Here is a 21,756-nt window from a genome sequence, read left to right as displayed (position 1 = left end):
AAAAAATGTAATTTGATGGAAATGTATTTGACCTATAGTTGCAAACATGTTGGATTGTTCGTAGTGATCAAACACTTTTTTGGTCACTATGTAATTCCATATGTGTTCTCTAATTATTTGGATGTTTTAAAATTAATGTACAATGTAAATAAAAAACACATGAAATGAGAAGGTGTGTCCAAACCTTTGACTGGTACCTGGGTATGGAGGATGAAAAATGAGTAATGAGTAATGAGAAAAAAGTATAAATAAATAAATGTACATATAAATGAATAAACAAAAAAATGTATTTATTGATCTATACACTAATATATGCGTGTATTTATTCATTAATTTATTTATATATGCATTTATTTATACCTATGTAATTTGTCGTCCTTCTTACTGTAAAAAAAAACATTAGTGAATGACTGCACACATTGAACGCGGCGTTTCAATAGCTTGATAATTAAACAGGGCTCAAAAATACTTGTTTATATCATCTTAGAAGTCTACGGCAATAACAAATGCAGTGCTAACATGACAGATCCAACCTTTAAGCCCAAACATGTTAAAAACACCTAAATTCAATGACTGCTCGTCAACGTATTTGTAAACGTTACAACACATGGAGATCACTTGAAGGTACCACTGAACTGCGAGTTCTTATCTTTTTTAGGCTTAGCCCCAGACTAAAAGCGGTAATTAATTATATTTGTTTATATTTAGGCCTTTAATCATTTTTAAATATATTATATCAGAGAAGTTGTGTGGATAGCGTTTAAAATAAGAATAGAGACTTTTAACATTATGAGGAGGAGGCGGGCTGTGCAGGTTCATGTTGACGGAAGTAGACGTGGAGGTTTTTCAGCCAGTTCCGTGGCTCGACTGGAAACAGCGGCAGCGGCGTTTCTGTCAGTTTTACCGAGCAGTAGCCTAGTCTGGACGGGTTTCTGGTTAAAATGAATGATTTGTATCTTGGTTGGATACACAGCTTTATAGTTTGCTTTTTGTAATTTAGCAGGAATGTCTGGAAAAGCTACGTTATAGCTTAAATAGCTGGCTGGCTGCTAGTTAAATTAGCCTGAACTGTCATTGAGAAGCTAGTTAGGTTAGTGGGGAAGAATTGAGCTTTTTCACAGCAAAGAAAATGCAAATTAGATCGTTTTCAAACTCATAATTAATGTTAAGATGTCTTCAGACCTAAAGTTGTCGACTTTAGCGATCATAAGCATATTAACTGAAGTTGTTAAGTCAATAGTTTGACTTAGTAGGTAGCTAGTAGGTATAAAAATGTCTGTACATTGACCAAACACAGCTTTACCTACTTTTAACTCCTCTAAAACGGGTTACACGGTTTAGAGTCGTCCGTCCTAGCTAATCTAAATAGTTAGCTTTAACACACTAATATATACAGCAATATTTTAGCTACATATATATCTATATTATACAGAATGTCTCCCATTCCCACTATCCCCCTCTTCATCAACTGTTGCATGTCTGCTCTGGGCTGCATTGCAACACTCAAGCTCATTCCAGCCTTCAAGGAGCACTTCATATCTGCCAGACTCTTTGGCCTGGATCTGAACAAAACCAAAAAAGAACAAGTGTGAGTTTTTCCTCTTTTATTTGTGAATTAAGGCAATTAATGCTTACAACTTTGCCTTTTTTTCTACTGTAACTTGTTTATTGGTTAGTGGATGCACACCTTACAGTAGACATTAGCTAGTATTGTTGTTGATCTGCTTTTTCTAAAACAGTACTGCTAATGGCTTGATTAGTTTGAGCAGGTGTGCTGGGAGCTGGGGAGACATTAAAATATCAAGGGCATACTTTCTCCTGGGCCATCTTGATATAGGACAGTCAAATTTAGTTTTAATTTAGTTTTCAGAACTAGGAACACACAGGCATCCGACATGGTTAGGGTGTTGTAATGGGAGATATGGTATTTTTAAGACCGTGGCAGTGTGTATGTTTCACTCCTATAGCTGCTCCACCATGTAAAATCCAAGACTCCAAGCACATCTGTTGCTGCACAGTGCCAACAATATGCTGTTGGCCGGACATTTCTGATTGGTTAAACACTAAGGTGTTTAAAAACTGAAGCAGCACTGCTGTGTTAGATCCATTCATACCAGCACAGCACACACTAACCCACCACCACTATGTCACCGTGTCACTGCAGTGCTATGAATTAATGACCCACCACACAGATATTAGCTTATCTGAGGTGGTCCTTTAGGGTCCTGTCTCCTGACCATTGATGAACAGGGTAAAAGGTGGATAATAATGTATACAGAAAAACAGGTGGTCTACAGTCCATCTGCAGACCATCTACAGATGGTAATTATACAGTTACAGAGTGCTCCTATATGGAAACAAGGTGGACATTATGTTAAGCTTAAGCTGTGTATAATATTAATACAGTTTGAAAAAAAGTCAAGATTTTTGGCCAAAACCTACCAAAATGAAACATTTGGCCAAAGGCTGAATACTGAACACCAAAGAAAAAGCAATAACAAAACTAGTTTAAAAGTGTTTATTGAACACTTTATTGAACATTTTAGACATCCCGTGTTAAGCATGTTTTTAAAAACATACATACATGCATATCGAGTGTGTGCTAGGTGACTGTAGAATCAAATGTGGATTGAAATAACTGTGAAATCTCAAACATTCTACAATATTCAGAAATCCAGGGCAGAAAAAGAGAAAATATGGTCACACTAAGTTTTAGTAGATGATTAGTGTTTGCACAGATTAATCTTATTTTATCTTATGTTTTATTATTTTAGGCCAGAGTCCCAAGGAGTGATCAGTGGCACGGTCTTCCTCATCATCCTCTTCCTCTTTATCCCAGTGCCTTTCCTCGGTTGCTTTGTGGGGGAGCAGTGTCGCAGTTTCCCACACAATGAGGTAAGAGCTTGAACAAAATGTCTGACTACAGTTTTAAAGCAGAGCTGCCCACAGTTGGCCTGTGTTGCCCACCTTTCACCCAGTGAGCGAACAAACAGAACTTACAGACTTGTGGAAAACTGGATACAGATAAGTATGGGAAGGTATTTAAAAAGAGCTCAGAATAATCAGCCATTTTATATTCTAGAAACTACAGAAATTGTACTTTATGTATTTTACAACACATTTGAGAAGGAGTTGAAGTGACAAAAATAAGAATCCTACTTGGTACCTGGATTTATGTGACCTAATGCAATCAAATCTTTAAAGCAGTATTTAGTGTAAAGTCTTTCTAGTATTGTTTTGGCAAAGAGGGTGGGGAAACACTTTTAGTATCCTTAGATAAAAAAAATCTACAAAATGTTTGAGTACATTTTATTGCATATAAAAGTAGTTTGTGCCTGTGCTTTAATATATTTTTAAAGAATTTCTTTTTGATGCAGTTTGTGCAGCTGATTGGAGCCTTGCTTGCCATCTGCTGCATGATCTTTCTTGGTTTTGCTGATGATGTATTGAACTTGCGATGGAGGCACAAGCTGCTGCTGCCCACCATGGCCTCCCTGCCTCTGCTCATGGTCTACTTTACCAACTTTGGCAACACCCTCATAGTGGTGCCCAAACCGTTCCGAGCCCTGCTAGGGATGCATCTGGATCTGGGTTAGTTGGACTGAGGAGTAATAAATTAAAAGCCTAATAAAAATTCAATTGTGAATTAGTTTAGGTTCTTATATAATATATTATTAATGATTCAGTTCTATTTTATTCTGTTTATTATTTCTGAACCCCAATTATGTATACCTGGGATTGGATAAGAGTCTCACAGCATACATTGTATACAAATGTCTGATATATTGGACTAATATTAAGTATATTTAAACCCTGAAAGAGCTGTTAAGATTAGAGGTTTTGTGAGTATCTAAGACTGCTTTTTGCCCTTTTTTGGTCCCCCAGGTATCCTGTATTATGTATATATGGGCATGCTAGCTGTGTTCTGCACGAATGCCATCAACATCCTTGCTGGCATCAATGGCATTGAGTCGGGACAAGCCCTCTTCATCTCTGGCTCCATCATTATCTTCAATATACTGGAACTCAATGGTGAGTTGAGGATCTATTTATGAGAACATGAAAGTTGGCAGATCATGAGCTAGAGTTTCTTTTATGCACAATCTCTCCTGCAATGGGAAAAAGCATCTTCTCTGCAGTCTGATACAATTTATTTATTATAAAACCCACAAACTCATTAATGACCAGTATGTTTTAAATAAAACACATTTAAAAAATTTTTTAACTAACATCCACTTTTCCATTGCAGGAGACTACAGAGATGACCATGTTTTCTCTTTGTACTTCATGATCCCTTTCTTTTTCACCACGCTGGCCCTCTTCTACCACAACTGGTTTGTTTGATGCACATATCTATTGAGAATACATTATTATAATAACCTCATTGAAGTGATAATGACACAGCATAACTCCCTGTTTGTTGTAGAAGAGTAAGACTAAACAGAAAACTGCCACAGTGTCTCTCATCTGAATGTGCTAACACAAAGCATGTCAACAGGACTTCTTCCATACATTAAGAGCTCTCTCGCTCTTGCCCATTTGTTAGGTACCCATCTTCAGTGTTTGTAGGAGACACATTCTGTTACTTTGCCGGGATGACGTTCGCTGTGGTGGGCATTCTCGGTCATTTCAGCAAGACCATGCTGCTCTTCTTCATCCCACAAGTCGTAAACTTCATCTACTCTCTGCCACAGCTCTTCCACATAGTCCCCTGTCCTAGACATCGCTTGCCCAGGTAGTCCTGTTTATACATTTCTAATAAATCATTTAGTTAATCCAAATTGCTACAAAACTAATCGAAAGCTCTGTTTCATTAATGTCATAGTAATATATCATAGTAAAAATTATCCAGATTAATCATGCATAAAATGACCCTTTGGGAACAGTAACACAATAATGCCATTAACATTTTATGTATCTGTTAGGGAAAAAATACAATTTAATATCTTCATAATTCTGAGTTCATAATCACCTCATATTTAATCTATTAATTACTATTGATACAAAATAGTTATTTAACCTATTAGTCTTCACTGATTGCATCCTAAACTTAAAGTTACTCTAAATAATAATGAGTAAATTGTTCATTACAAGTTGCAGCAAATTGATGCTCACATTCACCTTCCTGGATAGACATTATTTTTACACACATCAGTCAAAATTGTGCAAAAGTTGTTATTCTTATGCACATTTTTGAGACTCTGCACTTTTATGATTCACTTGTAGCTAAATATGACCTAGAATTTACAATCATCATGTTCTTACCTAGACAGGTAAGGTGGTGTTAATATGCAAATGTAATGCATCCTTCCACAGATTGCAGCCAGATACTGGAAAGCTTGGCATGAGCTACTCAAAGTTCAAACCAAAGGACCTTGGCAAATTAGGACAGCTTGTGATAAAGGTAAAGTATGATATAGTATCAACAGTTAATGAGCATAATATTAACAGTATAGAGATGCATAAGTCTTAACTAAAGCTAAATGATTATTTCAACAAAAAGCTACATTTCCATGTTTTGTCCTGCAGGTGGCAGAAGCATTATGGCTGCTGGATGTGCGCAGGGGTCAGGAGGGGGATGAGTTTATTGAGTGCAATAACATGACTCTAATTAACCTGGTGCTGAAGATACTGGGACCCACACATGAGAGAAACCTCACAGCCATCATGCTCTTAATACAGGTATGAGTGCACAACTAAGCCTTTGTATTTAATGAGCTGATTTAATCTTAAGCTATTCTCATAGTACAGGGTTGAACTGAATCTCAATATTTTATACCCAAACTTGAGACCAAAGGGACCATTGTATCACAGTCAGATTAGTCAGATCATAGTTATAGACATTTATGTGTGTTTGTTTATATCAAGCGATGACGTGAATGCAGACACTTTAAAATACACAGACTAGGTTTAGCAGTGTAGCAGTCCTGTACAGCAGGGCCCTGTTTTTTTGGCTGAGCCTTTGTGTTTACAATGAATGTTTCTGGCCTAAATAACATGAGCTGTTCAGGGCTTGGATAGTAATGATACATTTATCACTTATTTGACTTTCTCTAATTTTCTTATTTATATGTATGTCTATTGGTCTATTTTATTCTTTATTTTATTTTACTGTTTTTATTTTTAGATAATAATTGCTCTTTTGGATTAAAGCCTTGAAATTTTAATTTTTATTCCACAATACCTACCTCACCTACCTACAATTTAGTCTCATTGTATCCTTAATTCATGTCTTTCAGCTGGAAAACAGACAGTTTGTGAAGAGGTTTTAAACTAATGCTAAATTAAACTAAACGCTTAGTTTAATTTATTTGAGTTGGATGTCAAAATTAATTCAAACTTGACTCGTCTCTCCCTGTCAGATTTCTATATAGCAGTGCTCTGATAACCTATGTTATGGATGTACATCTAGCGGATACACTAAATATTGAAGTGAACTTCACTGCTTCACCTCTTTTTAGATTTCATGTTTGCTTTCACACCTTTCTACCTATTGTGTTTTCTTGATTTAGTTAAATGTTTTTTTTTTTCTCCTGTCATTCACAGATTTTGGGGAGTGTGATTGCTTTCGGAATCCGGTATCACCTGGTTCGACTGTTCTATGATGTCTAACTCTAAAGCACAGAACACTCGGACGACAGAAGGGCAGGGACTACAACCTCCCGTTAAATGTGCTTCTAACAACTGATTAGGGATGATTCTGAAAGACTGCAAGTCTGCCTCTCATGTCCCACTCATATAAGGATAATGTTTACAGTTCTGTACAGTTGAACTACTGTGTTAACACTTCTGCAAGCCTTTTAGTGTCATCGGTTCATCTGAGATTTACTGTCCTCTTGGGCTTCAGGGCAGCAATCAAAGTAAAATATGTTTAAAATAAACCAATTGACCGGTTTTAATGCAATACACGAATACCTGACTATCAGAACTCTGTAGTGCTGTGGAAGAAGGAATACTGAAGAATCATACTTGAGTAGAAACACTGCTATTTCAGAGAAAAGCTGCCCGGAAAATGTAACAGTTTAAACAAGTAAATAAAAAGGTAGGACCACTGAATACTTTACCTTTACAGTTTTTATGCCTGCAGTAAACTTTTATACTTAGTAAACAACCTGTAGGTGACGTAAATGTAAAACATTATTTCCCATTTCTAAATTCTGGTTTAATGGAATGTAGTTTGGGAATCTGGGTAGTTTTCGAGGTTTTATCTGTGCAGGGACAGAGATTTTTGAGTCGCCTGGTAGCCTAAATGCCAAGCAGCACAAAGCTATATAGAGATATTTTTCTTTTTTTTCTTCAACCAATGTAAAACTGAGCCTGTGATGGACACGTATCAGTTTGACACTGGACCAGAAATGTATCAGAAAGTATTGTCAACTCTCCTAATAGAGAGCTCAGAATAAAATGTAATGTTTTTAAACTGAACTTATCGTCTAAATTTATTTAATTTGTTTGTTTCTTATACTGCTAGCTAATTAATGTTGAGGTAAGTATTTTACACAATATAAAATATATAAAATATCTACAAATTTTCCTGAACTGCAGCTATTAATAGTAATGTTTATCATGTAATTTTAGCTTGTGCTGGTACAAATACACACATTTTCCTAATTATTTAAAATGGACAAATTATGGGTATATATCGTCGCTGTCCAATGAAAAACACTTATCTCCAAAACAGCAACTTTACAGGAGAGAGAAAAAAACTTGTAAACTTTCAATAGAAGTCAATGTAAAAAGAGTTTATTTCAGGTCATTTTGAAGAGTTTCTATTGGTCCGTTCATCAAGAAATTTTGGCAAAGTGTAAAGGACAGTTTGTCTGTTCAGATTATGTAGAAATCTAAAAATCGACAAAAATGGAGATAAGTGTTTTTCATTGGACAGCGACGATATATATATATATATATATATATATATATATATATATATATATATATATATATATATATATATAAGTTAAATATTTTTAAACTGATTTATAAATGGTTTGTAAATTAGATTATTTCTAAATTAGATAATTGCTTAGGTTGTAAATGCCTTAAAACCATTGATAAGCAGTTAAAACACATCAGTTAAAAAAGCAACAGTGGCAACTTAGTCATTTAATTTATGGTAAATACTTAAACATACTTATAAATATATTAATATGGCAGAAAGTAAAATCAGTATCTAGAAAGAGCTGTGGTTTGACTATTAACGAGTGTGGAATTACTACTTTGCTAATTTTCAGCTCACTGTCGCCATTTCTATTTATGTTATATATTAACTGCTTATTATTGGGTTTTAATATATTTGCCACCTAATTAATAAACATTAATAAACTAACTTATAAACCATTTATGTTACCTTTTATGGTATATGTAACAGGACTGAGTTTTTAGCATAGAATTAGCAAAAACATGAAAAATAGCTAAAGGGCTAAAGGTTATGCTAATAGCATGCAGACACTTGTAGAATGTACCAGATCTTTCAGCTGGGGTAATTTGTTATGGTAACAGGACTGAGTGAAACCCAGGACACAACTAAAATGTGTATTTTAAGTATTATTATGAAAATAATTTTATATAGATGAGATTTGGAGACAAATCTCGGAAGTATTTTAATAATTATATTTCATGGTAAACTTTACAGTTAGAGAGTGGGGACGTAGTGGGGAAGTAGTTTTTGTTTATTTTTTAATTACATACCTGTATATGCTGGTGAATAGTAAACAGTGAGCTGTGTACGGGAGCGGAACCCTGTAGAGGATCTGAGTGTTCAGGGGGAGGCCCGTCTCTGGCGGAATGAGCGGGATGCTCTGATTGGCTGCGGGCCGGAGAGGCGGAGCTCCGGCGATTCGTTTGTTTTTGTGGGAAACAGGAGCGTAGAGGAGATGCGGAGACCAGCGGCGCGAGGTGGGTCACATTTCTCCCGATTTAATCCGGTTTAAACACCTTATTGTACACAGTTTGTACACTGGAGCACAGCCCAAAGTGGAGGTAGAGCTCTGCCCTTAACCTGAAGACTGTAAACCCGCAGAACAGACTCAGACTGAGAGCTGTGCTGGAGGCTCATGCTAACCGGCTATCAGCTCAGGTTTAAAGACTGTTTCTCTGAGTAATTAGAGATTACTAACTCAGCAGACTGTCTCTCCGAGGCTTTACTGTGACTCTTAACGTGTATAAATGAGTATACATGAATCTAATTAATTCTAGAATAAGTTATCTGACTGTTAGCTAGTTTAATTGTTTATATTTCGCTGTGTTTTAATCTAAGCAACGCTTTAATCAGACAACTTTAACTACCTAAGCAAGAAGTTAGATAGGTTACAGTGGTGTGAAAAAGTTTGAGCAGCCCTGATAATATTTATGTTTTTTCTTTATAAAGCATTGGTTGTTCGGATCAGCAATTTAAAAGAAGTTAATTATATCATATAGCAGACGAACACAGTGATATTTAAGAAGTGAAATGAAGTTTATAGGATTTACAGAAAGTGTGCAATAATTATTTAAACAAAATCAGGCAGGTGTAGATAAATATTATAAAATGGAGTTGCGTAGTAAACAAGTAAAAAAAAACTTTTGGCTTTCACAGTCCCCTGAGCTAAACCCAACTGAGATGGGTGATTTAATGTCTGTGGCAGAAACTCAAATGACCTCTAGTGAAAAGTCCTAACTAAGCTTCTTTAATACACAGCTCTGAAAAAAGTAAGAGACCACTTAAAAACGATGAGTTTCTTTGATTTTACCACATTGAAAACCTCTGGAATATAATCAAGGGGGAGATGGATGATCACAAGCCATTAAACCAAGCTGATCTGCTTGAATTTTTGCATGAGGAGTGGCAAAAAGTTATCCAAAAGCAGTATGTAAGACTGGTGGAGGAGAACATTGCATTGTACTAAAATGCATTAATTTCCAATAGGCAAATATGCAGCTGAAACAAAGAGCCTAGTGCATCCCATATTTAGCTACTTTTACATTGTAGTGATAATGGCTTTTAGAAAAAATGTGTTTTGAGGAGTTTGGTTGTGCAGTATAGGCCCCTGTAGGGTGGTCTAATTTTCTGTACTTTTAAAGTAGTACCTTTTATATAGTTTTAAAACCAGTACTTTTACTTCAGTAAAAAGCTTTTGTTGATACTTTAGCTTCTACAGAAGTATTTTTAAATGTGAATACTTATGACACCTTTATGTATGCATGTGTGTGTGTGTGTGTTTGTGTCTATATGTCTGAAAGCAATTAACCAATAAAACCATTACTGCTTTGAAGTGATGACTTTCTTTACTGTGTTTTTTAAGCGTGTGTTGCCTTTTTGTGTTTCAGACACTTGGCCAAGATTAACATTCAGTTAGTCCCGCACTATGGCTCCTGTGAGTAAGCGTGCGCCGCGCCGTGAGGAGTTCACGCTGGAGCTTGCGTGTGAGTGGGGCACGTGTCAGGAGACGTTTGACGGGATGGAGGAGTACTGTCAGCATGTGGAACAACATTACACAGCTATAGAGAGCGAATGCCCTGATGCAACAGGTAAGATCGCTTTATTGTAGCCAGGGCGGGCTGCTGACAAACTCCAAAAGACTTGCAGCTGTAATTGCAGTAAATGGTGGCTCCACAAAGTATTGATAAAGGCTGAATACTTTTGCACATTACACTTTTCAGATTTTTATTTGATTAATTTTTATTAAATCCATGTATTATTTCCGTTCCACTTCACACTTATGTAGTATTTTGTGTTAGTCTATCACTTAAAATCTCAATAAAATACATTTAAGTTTGTGGTTGTAAGATGAACATTTTTGAAAATGTTTAAGGGGTATGAAGACTTTTGCAATCCACTGTATCTGTACCCTAAATTGGTGTGGGTTATTTACTGATGCATTTTTTGTGAATTTTGCAGAAGAGCTTCTCACCTGTCTTTGGCGGGACTGTGGTTTCTGCTCTGTGGAGCTGGTTGGAGAGTTGCTGAGGCACATGTTTTTCCACTGCTACCACACCAAGCTGAAGCAGTGGGGCTTAGCCGTTCTCAAAGGCCATCCAGAAATGGGAAACTGTTCGGTTGGCCTCCAAAACCGCAACATTATCCCTGAGACCCAGGAGAGCTTCCTCTGCCTGTGGGAACACTGTGAGGTAAAACACTCTGTGTGTACAGGGGCTTTTACACCTAGCTTGTTTGGTCTGCACTTTTGCACTTTTCAGTTCGTTTCCAACCAAAGTAGAAGATGTAAACGGGTGTGCAAGCACAGTCTGGACCAAGGGCCCAGAATTCGTCTGACCAGAAGAGCAGTGTGAAAGCACTTTTCTAGATGATCGAGAATTTTAGATCAATTTCAGGAGGTTGAGTCAGACAGACTCAAACTTTTAACAAACTTTTAACAAGGAAAAAGAATTTATGTTGTGCCGAAATTTGACAATTTGAAATTTGAGTCAACAGTATGAACACAAACGCTTAAACTGGGTATTAATTTCAGTAGATTAACTCTTACTTATAAACAGAAATAAAAGGAATCTGAGGACAATATTTTACACTCATTCTGCTGTGGGGTGAAGGGGTGTACGCAAAGAAAAATCGAATGCTGACAGAAAGCTAGAATTCACACAACACCTGGCAAAGCAAATCAATTGCCAATCAATTAGTATAAAGTGTAAAGAGACTCCGCCCAAGTAGATGATGACGACAGGATGTGGTCAAGCTCTTTAGTCTGCTCTCTAAACTGCAGTGTGAAACAAAACTAATCGGATCAAATCTACACAATGTAAAAAAGACAACGACCTTTGTGTCGTCTGGACTTTCAAGTGTGTTACTGTTAATCCTTAACTAGATTAGGAACTTTACGCACTCATTCACTTTACCAGCCTTAAGCTATATACCAGATACCATTTGCACTACTGTTATATATTATTTATACTGTCATTCCATCTCAATCACCATCAATATTGCACTATTGTCTTCCGTCTTACGTATGTTTATTGTGTCTTGTTGTATTGTACATATAGTGTCTCCCACTCTTTTATATTATATATCTATTTCTTTTTTTTATTTATATTTATATATCTATTTCTCCCCCACACTACTGCACCTTGTTCTTGTCTCATGTATGTCTATTTGTGTCCCTGCTGTATTGTACACATAGTGTCTCCCATTCTCTTTTATTATATCTATTATCTGGACCTGCTGTAAAATTGGGAAGGAGAGTAACGTAATTTCAATTCTCTGTATGTCCTGTACATATGCAGTATTGACAATAAAACTACTTGACTTGTCTTGACTTGAAATATGTTCCTGTGAATTGTAAGATTGTTTGTTTATGGAAATTGTTTGCTATTTTGAGACGTCATGGTTAAATGGTAATAAAGTTTTTTTTACAGACTAACATGGACAACCCAGAGTGGTTCTACAGGCATGTAGAGATGCATGCACATTGTTTGGAGGCCAACGAGGAGAGCATATTGTTCTGTGGCTGGAAAGGTATGTGGTTATAATTCACAACAATATAACTATTAAAAAAATAATTAATGTATGTTTTCTTTTCGTTATTGTGGTGCCATAAGAAGTCTTCCATATAACCCATGAACTGAAAGATTAAGGTCTAATCATATTTGTTGTGTTTCTTTTATCTGATTAGATTGCGAGGCCTCGTTTAAGGGCCGGTTTAAGTTACGGGAACACATGCGCAGTCACACTCAGGAGAAGCTGGTGGCGTGTCCAACCTGTGGCGGAATGTTTGCCAACAACACAAAATTCTTCGACCATATCCGACGCCAGACCTCCATTGAGGGTGAGGAAAGGTCGAATGGGTTCACTGAACTGATATAATGTGTGAGATAGCAGCAGCTGTCTTTTTATAATTAACTTTTGCCTAGTAACGTATTGCCTCATACGCATTTTTATAGCATAATCTTTTTTTTTTTATTACTTCTCTTTCTATCTCTCTCTCTCTCTCTCTCTCTCTCTTTTTCACACACACCATATAAAACTATATTGACTCCTAAGTTAAAACATTAAATCCTGTGAATATAATGTATGTAATATACACCATATGGATAGTAGCTTTTATGACATCATATTTTAAATCCATAGGCATTAATATGGAGTGTCCCCCTTTATAACTATAATAGCTTCCACTTTTTTGTTGAAGGATTTTTAACAGTTTTAGAGCGTGTCAGATGCTGATGCAGATTTGCTCATTTATGCAGAAGATCATTTGTGAGGTCAGACTCTGATGATGCTATACAAGGAAAAGAAGGCCTTGCAGTCCCCATTCTAGTTTACGGTACCCCAGTGGTGTTCAATAAGGTTAAATTAGGGGTGGGACAAAATATTGATTCTTTGATTGACACACAGCATCAAATATTGATGTTTTTATAGAAACATTGGCTTACTAAGGTTGCTGCTTCATTCCTCCACATGAGGACACTAAACCTGGGTAGGATAAACCTGCGATGAAGAATATTGGATGTCAAATTCTGTGAAACTGACACCAATATATCCATAATTCCTTTTATTTGCCTGTTTAGGAGTATTTGTCCTGTTAAGATACACAGATGCAGTGAAGTATCGTAAAGAATTGTATTGCAATATATTGAGAATCACAGTATTGTGATATTACTGCTGCCATGGTCGTGTTTTTATCGTATCATGAGATTAGGGCTGCAACAAATGATTATTTTGGAAGTCGACTAATCTGATTATTTTTTTGATTAGTCGATTAGACAACAGTTAAAAGCTCTAAAAGCAATAGAAACAGCTGAACATGAGATTTAAAAGGCATTTAAATGTTCAGGCATGGACATGGAGAGGATTGATTATTTAGTGATTAAATATGTAATCCTATGTGTTTGGGCACTTTTGGAGACGCAGACTAAGTTGATTGTAAACTGTGCGAGTGAGCCATTTACCCATCTACCATTGCACTTCTGTCCTCAGCACTTGTGTAATGCAGTACTGTTAACAGTACTATTAACAGTTAGTTGACACTGAAATTTGTAGTCGATAAATTTAAATCAACATTGCCGATTATGTAATCGACCAATCATTGCAGCCCTACATGAGATGCCAGAGTCTGTGCAGACAAGTCAAGTTCTTCCGCACCTAAACCGCACACCCATGTCTTTGTAAACTTTCATTAGGCACTAAAATAGAAAAGCCTCTTCCCCCAAACTATTTTCACAATGTTGGCCACATTCAGGTACCAAAAATGTTTAGGTTTGTTAGTCATTAAGGCTTCCCTTTATTTTAAAACAATCCTATAGCATTATTCCTCCTCCAGCTAATTTTACAGTCTGTACAATACAGTCAGGCTGTTTATTATATCTGTTTATTCACCAAACCCAGACTCGTCCATCAGGCTGCCAGACAGACGTGTTTACACTCCACAGTCCAATGGCAGGGTGCTTTACACCACTCCACCCAGGCTAGGCATTGTGCTTTGCAATGCAGCTGCTTAGCTATGGAAATGCATGCCACAAAGTTCCTGAGGCAAAGTTTTGGTGATTACTCCCATGCGCTGTGTTCCTCAGCTCACAGACACACCGCTCTGTAGCTTCACATGGTGGGACACTTCATGGCTTAGTAACTGTGGGTTCTAAACACAATTTATTTAGAGATGATGGAGGAATATCTTTGAGGAAATTTCACAAACTGATTTGTTGTAGCAATGCCTCTCTTTTAAAGTATAGGCAGACTGCATGGTGCTAGGTGCTTGGTTTTTTTTTATACACCTGTGGCTATTGGACTAAATAAAACACCAAAATTCCTTGATTATTAGGTGTGTCACAGTACTTTTGACAATATAGGGTATCCTGTTGTGAGATTGTTGGGCAAATAATGTAAGATTACTCAACTTCTGTATGGAAGTATAGTATAGTTAATGTGATGGATGTGATTTTATTTAGAGAACTCGCTAGTTCTGGATGATGACCATTTTACCTGCATTAAAATTAGTGAATGTTTATTTTAATGAATGATTAGAAAGACGATTTTCCTGTGGTACAAGCTGCTTGATTGGCAGAGTTTGCTTGGTATTTGAGTAATTATTCATGTTGCTTTCATGTTGTAGACTGGCTGGATGGATCACATGATGAGTCATATGACTAAACACATTGCCGTATGTTTTAAAGGGACAGTACGTGTACAGATACGGTGTGGAAAATATGAACCTAATTAAACATTTAAACCAAATAGTTGTGTAGATTTCACTGGTCATTCCAGTTATACAAGATTGTTAATTAGAGGTTCTGAATGTTGGTTTTAAATAATTTTAATGTCAATGTGCCTTGTTCTTGTTAAGTAAATATGATAAAAATGTGATAATGTGATAAAATAACTGCATGTAGTAATATATATTAATATACAGCTCTGAAAAATAAGAGACCACTTAAAAATTATTTTCTTTGATTTTATCAAATTGATGATCACAAGCCATCAAACCAAGCTGAACTGCTTGAAAATTTGCACCAGGAGTGGCATAAAGTTATCCAAAAGCAGTGTGTAAGACTGGTGGAGGAGAACATGCCAAGATGCATACAAATCTCTGGAGTTATTCCACCAAATAATGATTTCTGAACTTTATGAATGTTTGGAATTTGGGAGAAACGTTGTCTGTAGTGTATAGAATAAAACAACAATGTTTATTTTACCTATAAATAGCAAAATCAGAGAAACTGCTTTAGAAACTAAAGTTGTCTCATTTTTTTCCAGAGCTGTATATTAATTAAAATTACCATTAATAATTTATTTTCACATGCAAATATATTTGTTTTTTCTTTGTTTCTTATATTTTCTATTCTTTCCTTTTTTATCTTTACCAAAAAGAGATTTTTGACTGCTGCCTCTTATCTCCGTTCTCAGTGATGTGCTGGTCTGTTTGTAGGTCAGAGATTTCAGTGCTCTCACTGCTCGAAGCGCTTCGCCACTGAGAGGCTGCTGAGGGACCATATGAGAAATCACGGTAAGAGCTCTAAACACTTATCTCTCTGCTACTCCACCACTGTAGGGAATTAGTTAGCCAGACGAGCATGCAGTAACTTGAACATATGGTGGGCAGAAACAGGAAGCAGATACCATCAATATTGTATAAACACTCAAAAGACCAATGTGAGTTTCTAACAGAATTTATGGTTAGGTCAGTGCAAGGTGTGTCTGTGTCTCTATAGATATCTGTCGGATATGTAATGGCTAAATGGTTAAATCTGATAGTTAACTGTGTCCTTGTTGAATATCTTGGTTCCTTTTCCAATTCAGAAAGTGGACGTTTGCCCACTGTGGCCGCAGTGCCAGTGTATTGTTGTTTTTGTTATTGGTCTGCCTTGTGCAGACTTTTACTTGTACACCCTAAAGCTGATAAGCAAAAACTGTTAGCGGTTGCTGATGTGGTTTAATTTTTAATTAAATCACACATATTTTGTTTGTAATCCATGATGACAAATCAAGAACTCTCTGTACTGTGACCTTGAGCTCTGTTTGCTTAACTAAAATGAATAATCATCAGCATATAATTAACAATTCCTCTTACTCAAGTACATGTTTTGTTTGATGGAACATTGGAAAACTAATGACTGATACATTTTATAAAAAATATATTTAGTTACGTTTAACACCAGTTTTTACAGTAGACACACATCAGGAGCTTGATCATCAGCTGTCTATCTTGGGGACTGACATGTGATCATATCACCATACTGCCTTGACAACAAATTCTCTGTGGTAAACCCTGGACACCGAATTAAGGCGTTTTTGGTTTCATACTTATTGCAGTTGTCCTTCAGAGAGCACTAGGACTAATACATTGTGATTGGGTCTCCTCTGGCATATGTACATCATGCTTCTTTAAGCTCCTTGTTCTCTCTGTGGACAGTGAATCATTATAAATGTCCACTGTGTGATATGACCTGCCCTTCACCGTCCTCACTGAGGAACCACATCAAGTTCCGCCACAGCAACGAGAAACCCTACAGATGTGACTACTGCGAGTACAGGTACCGTACTAACCTGACTGTGTAAAGCTTTTGTTGATGTACAGTTTAACTTAATCAGTTCTCCTAAATGAATAAAAAAAAATAATAATAAAAAAAATATTTGAAAAAAAAAAAAAAAAAAAAAATCTCATTTGTGTTTTTCTTTCTTCAGCTGTAAGAATCTGATAGATCTGCGGAAACATCTGGACACACACAGCACTGAGCCGGCCTATCGCTGTGACTTTGCGGACTGTGACTACACCACCCGCTCCCTGCACTCCATCAAATATCACTATAAACGTGTTCATGAGGTAATCTAATTGAATATCAGAATTGTGTGTGCACATGCAAGCATATTAAAACTTGTTAGAGGAACGCTGTAAAAATGCAGCAGGTTAAGTTAATACTACCTTCTCTTTTTCACTTCTTTTCTCTTTCATTTACTGAGTTATCGTGATTGAGCTAATATGTCGACTTTATTTAAAAAACATGGTTTTATTACATTTATCTGTGTAGAATATTCAAACAATTTTAATATTCCAGTTTTTGAATTTCTTAACGACCAGTGTCATAAAATTATTTTTAAATTACGATAGAATTGTTTATTGCAGTCATTCATGGGACAATATATAGTCCATTAAAATCCAGTTATATTGGAAAGCCTACAACCATCCATTACACAACAACCAAAAACACAGCTAGTGAACATTAAATTGCACTTGTAAATAATCTGCTGGCTGACTTTGATTGTGATGATGTGTTTAGGGCGATTACGCTCCTCGCTACAAGTGCCATGTGTGTGAGCAGTGTTTCACCAGAGGGAATAACCTCACTGCCCATCTACGCAAAAAGCACCAGTTTAAATGGCCTTCGGGACACCCCAGGTTCAGGTATAAATAGTTTTTCTTTTACTCTCCTTTTTTTTAAATGTTCTTTGTGGTTATTTTGGATCTGTAACAGCTTGACCTCTTCTTCTCTTAGTCAGGCCAGTCTAGAGTTATAAAGAAACTGATTATTTGAACAAACTGAGGAGAAGGAGGAGCCACAGAACATATATCAGACAAATTGCTTAAGTAATTTTACTAGAGTTTTCAGCTCAACTTAATATGTATAATTGACCAAGCAATAGAGATACAGAACTACAAAATAGGAGTTAGAAGAACTTTTGACTAAGTTAAGTTAACACAAAAATGCTTTATAATGAGTTAATTTATAACATTTAATTTGGCATGTCCAATTTTCCAAACTTGCAAAAACTTAATACTGTATTTGTTGCACTATAAGGCGCACCATATTATAAGGCGCTCTATCAATAAACGTCGGTTTTTATACATAAGGCGTATTTGATTGACTGGTTGGTGGTGGGGGGTAGCTAATTAAGTTACGTAAGGCTACGCTAAGTAAACACTACTGTAATAAAAAAGACTTTCTTTTAAGTCAAACAAGCACTGGATGTTAATCTACACAGATTGCTCTCCTGAAAGCATTAGCGGCTAACCACTCCAGCAGTGCTAGCCGGGGTTGGAAGCAGGCTACAGGCCGATAGTACTCCCCTCTGAACAGGGAAATAGTGAGCACGGTTAGCGAGTAATGCTAATGCTTCTCCAGCAGAGCTAGCCAGGGTTAGGAGCAGACTACAGTCTGATAATACTCACCTCTGAACGAGGAAATAGTGAGCACGGTTAGCGGGTAATGCTAATGCTTCTCCAGCAGAGCTAGCCAGGGTTAGGAGCAGACTACAGTCTGATAATACTCACCTCTGAACGAGGAAATAGTGAGCACGGTTAGCGGGTAATGCTAATGCTTCTCCAGCAGAGCTAGCCGGAGTTAGGAGAAGACTACAGTTCGATAATACTCACCTCTGAACAAGGAAATAGCAGTTAGCGGCTAATGCTAATGCTACTCCAGCTCCGGTGCTGGAGAACTAAACTGAAGCTCCTGTATAACGCTGCACTTCAGCATAGTGGCTTTACTGCTCCTAACAACCTGACTGGTAAAATTCATATAAGAAACACAGGATTAAAAGGTGCACTGATGATTTTTGGGAAAATGTAAGGATTTTAGGTGTGCCTTATAGTGCGAAAAATACGGTAACTATCACATTTGTGGGAAGAACTTGAAGTGGAATTAAAAAGTCCATTAGTTAATCTTTTTAAATTGAATGTCTGTCTGTCCTCCTGTCTGTCTATCAATCTATTCTTTAGGTATAAAGAGCATGAGGACGGCTTCATGCGGCTGCAGCTGATCCGCTACGAGAGCGTGGAGCTGACCGAGCAGCTGATGCAAGAGCGTCAGGGGGACGGCGACAGCAGCGAGGCTGCTCCCCAAACTCAGTGCCTCCAGCCTGGGGAAGATTCAGAGGAAGCTCCAGATGCTGATGGAAGCTCTGAGGTTGATATGAGGGAGGATGGAGAGGGAGATTACGACATGCAGGACACACATGAAGAAAATACAGAGCTCATTCTTACGAATGTAACGTCTTTAGAAACAGAGGCGACGAGAGAGGACTCGGTCATGCGGCGGCTTCAGGACACTGCCCAGCAGCTGGGCATGGAGGTGGTCTAACATCTCACCCTGTACTGGTTCTGCCCCACATTCAGCTTGAAAGCCAGTATGTTTGTACAAAAAGGGACATGAGAAGTTGCCCTAGGAATATATTGAAACAAGGGGACCTACTCAAGACCAGAAGTAAACTGTATGGTGTATGTGGTTGTGATGCCTCTTATGCACTAAGGGTGCTTGTCCACTGCATGGTACCTGTTCTACTTGACTCTGCTCGCTTTTTGGTTTATGGTTCCTGGTTGATTTTCCATTACCACAGCTACAAAATAGAGTTTGCACAGAGTTGCATATAGTGACTATTCTCTCCAGCCAATCAGATATCTGCTAGATTTTCACATCATGTTTTAGTCCCCTTTTTGCTTGTTCAGAACTACAAGTGAGCAGGTACTAATATATACCCATATTCACCAATGTATTACCGAGTTTGCCTAATGGCTATTTCTAACAGGGTCAGATTTTTTACGGAAGAAAAACAAACATGGCAAGATTTGAAAACAAATCCACCTAAATTAATGTTGTCTTTCACACTGATTCAGATTATGATTGATCGTGAAACTCCATTCTTTTTTTAATCAGCGTCTTTTCAATTCTCTGTGTCCTAGGTTTTCTAGGTGCATATAAGTCTTTTAATGGCCATAAAGGACTGCAAACTGTAGCTTTTCTTGCTAATGAGCACTCGTGTGGAAGAGGGAAATCAAAGAGAGCAGAAAAATGAAAGCAAAAAGTAGACAGTGGGCAGAAAAAAGGAAGAGTAGACATTTTTTGAGAGGAATTCTATGCAATTTTAGGTTGTGTTTACAGAGCATGGAGGGTAAAAAAAAACATACAGCTGAGTTGAGTGGTGTAGGTACCATGCAGTGGAGAAGTGCCATCATAGGACACAGTGAAGACGAAGTGAATTTACTGAACAGACTTGATTTTCAGACCTGAGGTAGAATATAATGTACATATCTGGAAGTTGTTCAGCACTTTGTACAGTTTTCTACAGTTAGTGTTGTCTGCTGAGGGTTATTAATTGGAAGTTGCTACTGATGAATATAAAACCCTTGCTTTGAATTATTTATTTTTTTTGAAGCAATTTACTTTAATGAGTTGAGTGTTTGCTTTAGAAGAACCTTTCTTGTTATCATAAACCTAGTACCTTTTTATAGGCGAAGAACAAATAGCAAATCATAACATACAAATATAATTTTTTGGGAGGAAAGGTCATGCTAAAACCATTCATGGATTTGGAAGTTTTTTATTTTTATTTTATTTATTTTTTTAGGATGACTGCAATAATTGGCACTCCATCACCATACATTATTTATTTGAGCTTAACGGACTGGCTTAGAGAAAAAAACGCATGTGCACAATTTTTCACTCACGGATGAGATACTTAGTGATGGTTATATGGTAGACGTCCACATTTTGCTTCTGTAATTTTAAACTAAAACAACGAGGCTGACATTGCTTTAACAGGCATAATGACTGGTGACTAAATGTTCATGATAATCTGCTACAGATTCATAGTCATAGTCCTAATCTATGGACAGTATTTCTCTACAGGAAATAGACAAGCAGTGTGTGTGAGCAGAGGGTAAAACTTAAAGTAGCTGAATGCTTATTCTGTATATTACCTTTTAATCATTCATAATTATTGGTTAACCTTGATTTTCTTAACTGCAGACATCAGAACATCAACTCCAAACCCACAATGGCACTATGAAGGGGATAGTTTAATTGTTCATTTTTGTGCCAGTATGACTTACAAAAGGGGTATCCAGTCCTATCTGCAAAAAGCTGTTTTCAGCATTTAGCTACACAATCAAAATTTTGTTATGTTCCTGTTGTACTGTTTAAACCATGTTGAGCAATCTGTTTTACCATTTTAAAGCCCTGGTTCTAGTTGGTTTATGCAGTTTTATGCAGAAGTGTATGCACACATTTTTTGGGGGCTATTAAATTCTAGTATCTAATGTTAGCCTCCCAGTTTAAAACTAAAGAAGCCAGATGTGAGCACTAAACCTGTGTTTATTGATTAATTACATCTGGATTTAGTGCAAAATTATGTACCGATAAATATGATTTTTCGATGAACTACTCCTGTAAGATTTGGCTGTGTTTTGAGTTTACAATGTTAATTTGGCTTGATCAGTTTCTTAATGTATTTTTCTACTGCAAAGTGTATTGCATAGTCTCCTGGCTGCTGACTGTTTTAGTACAGAAATATTTGGTTTATTATTAAACATGTTCACTTTGATTGCTAAGACAGTGGACCAT

General features: G+C 36.8%; 2 protein-coding genes across 2 annotated transcripts; both read left to right on the top strand.

The window, feature by feature from the left end:
- Positions 1-833: 833 nt before the first annotated feature.
- dpagt1 (dolichyl-phosphate (UDP-N-acetylglucosamine) N-acetylglucosaminephosphotransferase 1 (GlcNAc-1-P transferase)) lies at positions 834-7,425 on the top strand. The gene is made up of 9 exons (XM_007260503.3): positions 834-1,588; positions 2,775-2,895; positions 3,378-3,591; positions 3,886-4,032; positions 4,250-4,334; positions 4,547-4,735; positions 5,317-5,404; positions 5,530-5,682; positions 6,547-7,425. The coding sequence occupies exons 1-9, from the start codon at positions 1,434-1,436 to the stop codon at positions 6,610-6,612; spliced, it is 1,218 nt and encodes a 405-aa protein (XP_007260565.1). The 5' UTR covers positions 834-1,433; the 3' UTR covers positions 6,613-7,425.
- A 1,360-nt stretch (positions 7,426-8,785) lies between these two features.
- Positions 8,786-21,736, top strand: LOC103033142 (histone H4 transcription factor). The gene is made up of 10 exons (XM_007260504.4): positions 8,786-8,895; positions 10,306-10,506; positions 10,877-11,106; positions 12,346-12,445; positions 12,603-12,755; positions 15,849-15,926; positions 16,833-16,953; positions 17,105-17,243; positions 17,698-17,822; positions 19,137-21,736. The coding sequence occupies exons 2-10, from the start codon at positions 10,344-10,346 to the stop codon at positions 19,495-19,497; spliced, it is 1,470 nt and encodes a 489-aa protein (XP_007260566.2). The 5' UTR covers positions 8,786-8,895; positions 10,306-10,343; the 3' UTR covers positions 19,498-21,736.
- The last annotated feature ends 20 nt before the right edge of the window (positions 21,737-21,756 follow it).

Source organism: Astyanax mexicanus, chromosome 1, assembly GCF_023375975.1.
Source record: "Astyanax mexicanus isolate ESR-SI-001 chromosome 1, AstMex3_surface, whole genome shotgun sequence".
Taxonomy (NCBI): domain Eukaryota; kingdom Metazoa; phylum Chordata; class Actinopteri; order Characiformes; family Acestrorhamphidae; genus Astyanax; species Astyanax mexicanus.
This window is presented reverse-complemented; position numbering and strand designations above follow the sequence as displayed.

What these genes read in the sequence shown, in the direction of transcription:
- dpagt1 (XM_007260503.3), top strand. Translation starts at nt 1,434, where the DNA reads ATGTCTCCCATTCCCACTATCCCCCTCTTCATCAACTGTTGCATGTCT. An exon ending in GCAGTTTCCCACACAATGAG is followed by an intron (nt 2,896 to 3,377) that starts GTAAGAGCTTGA and finishes TTTTTGATGCAG; the next exon opens with TTTGTGCAGCTGATTGGAGC. An exon ending in CCTAGACATCGCTTGCCCAG is followed by an intron (nt 4,736 to 5,316) that starts GTAGTCCTGTTT and finishes ATCCTTCCACAG; the next exon opens with ATTGCAGCCAGATACTGGAA.
- LOC103033142 (XM_007260504.4), top strand. Translation starts at nt 10,344, where the DNA reads ATGGCTCCTGTGAGTAAGCGTGCGCCGCGCCGTGAGGAGTTCACGCTG. An exon ending in GCCTGTGGGAACACTGTGAG is followed by an intron (nt 11,107 to 12,345) that starts GTAAAACACTCT and finishes TTTTTTTTACAG; the next exon opens with ACTAACATGGACAACCCAGA. An exon ending in ACTATAAACGTGTTCATGAG is followed by an intron (nt 17,244 to 17,697) that starts GTAATCTAATTG and finishes TGATGTGTTTAG; the next exon opens with GGCGATTACGCTCCTCGCTA.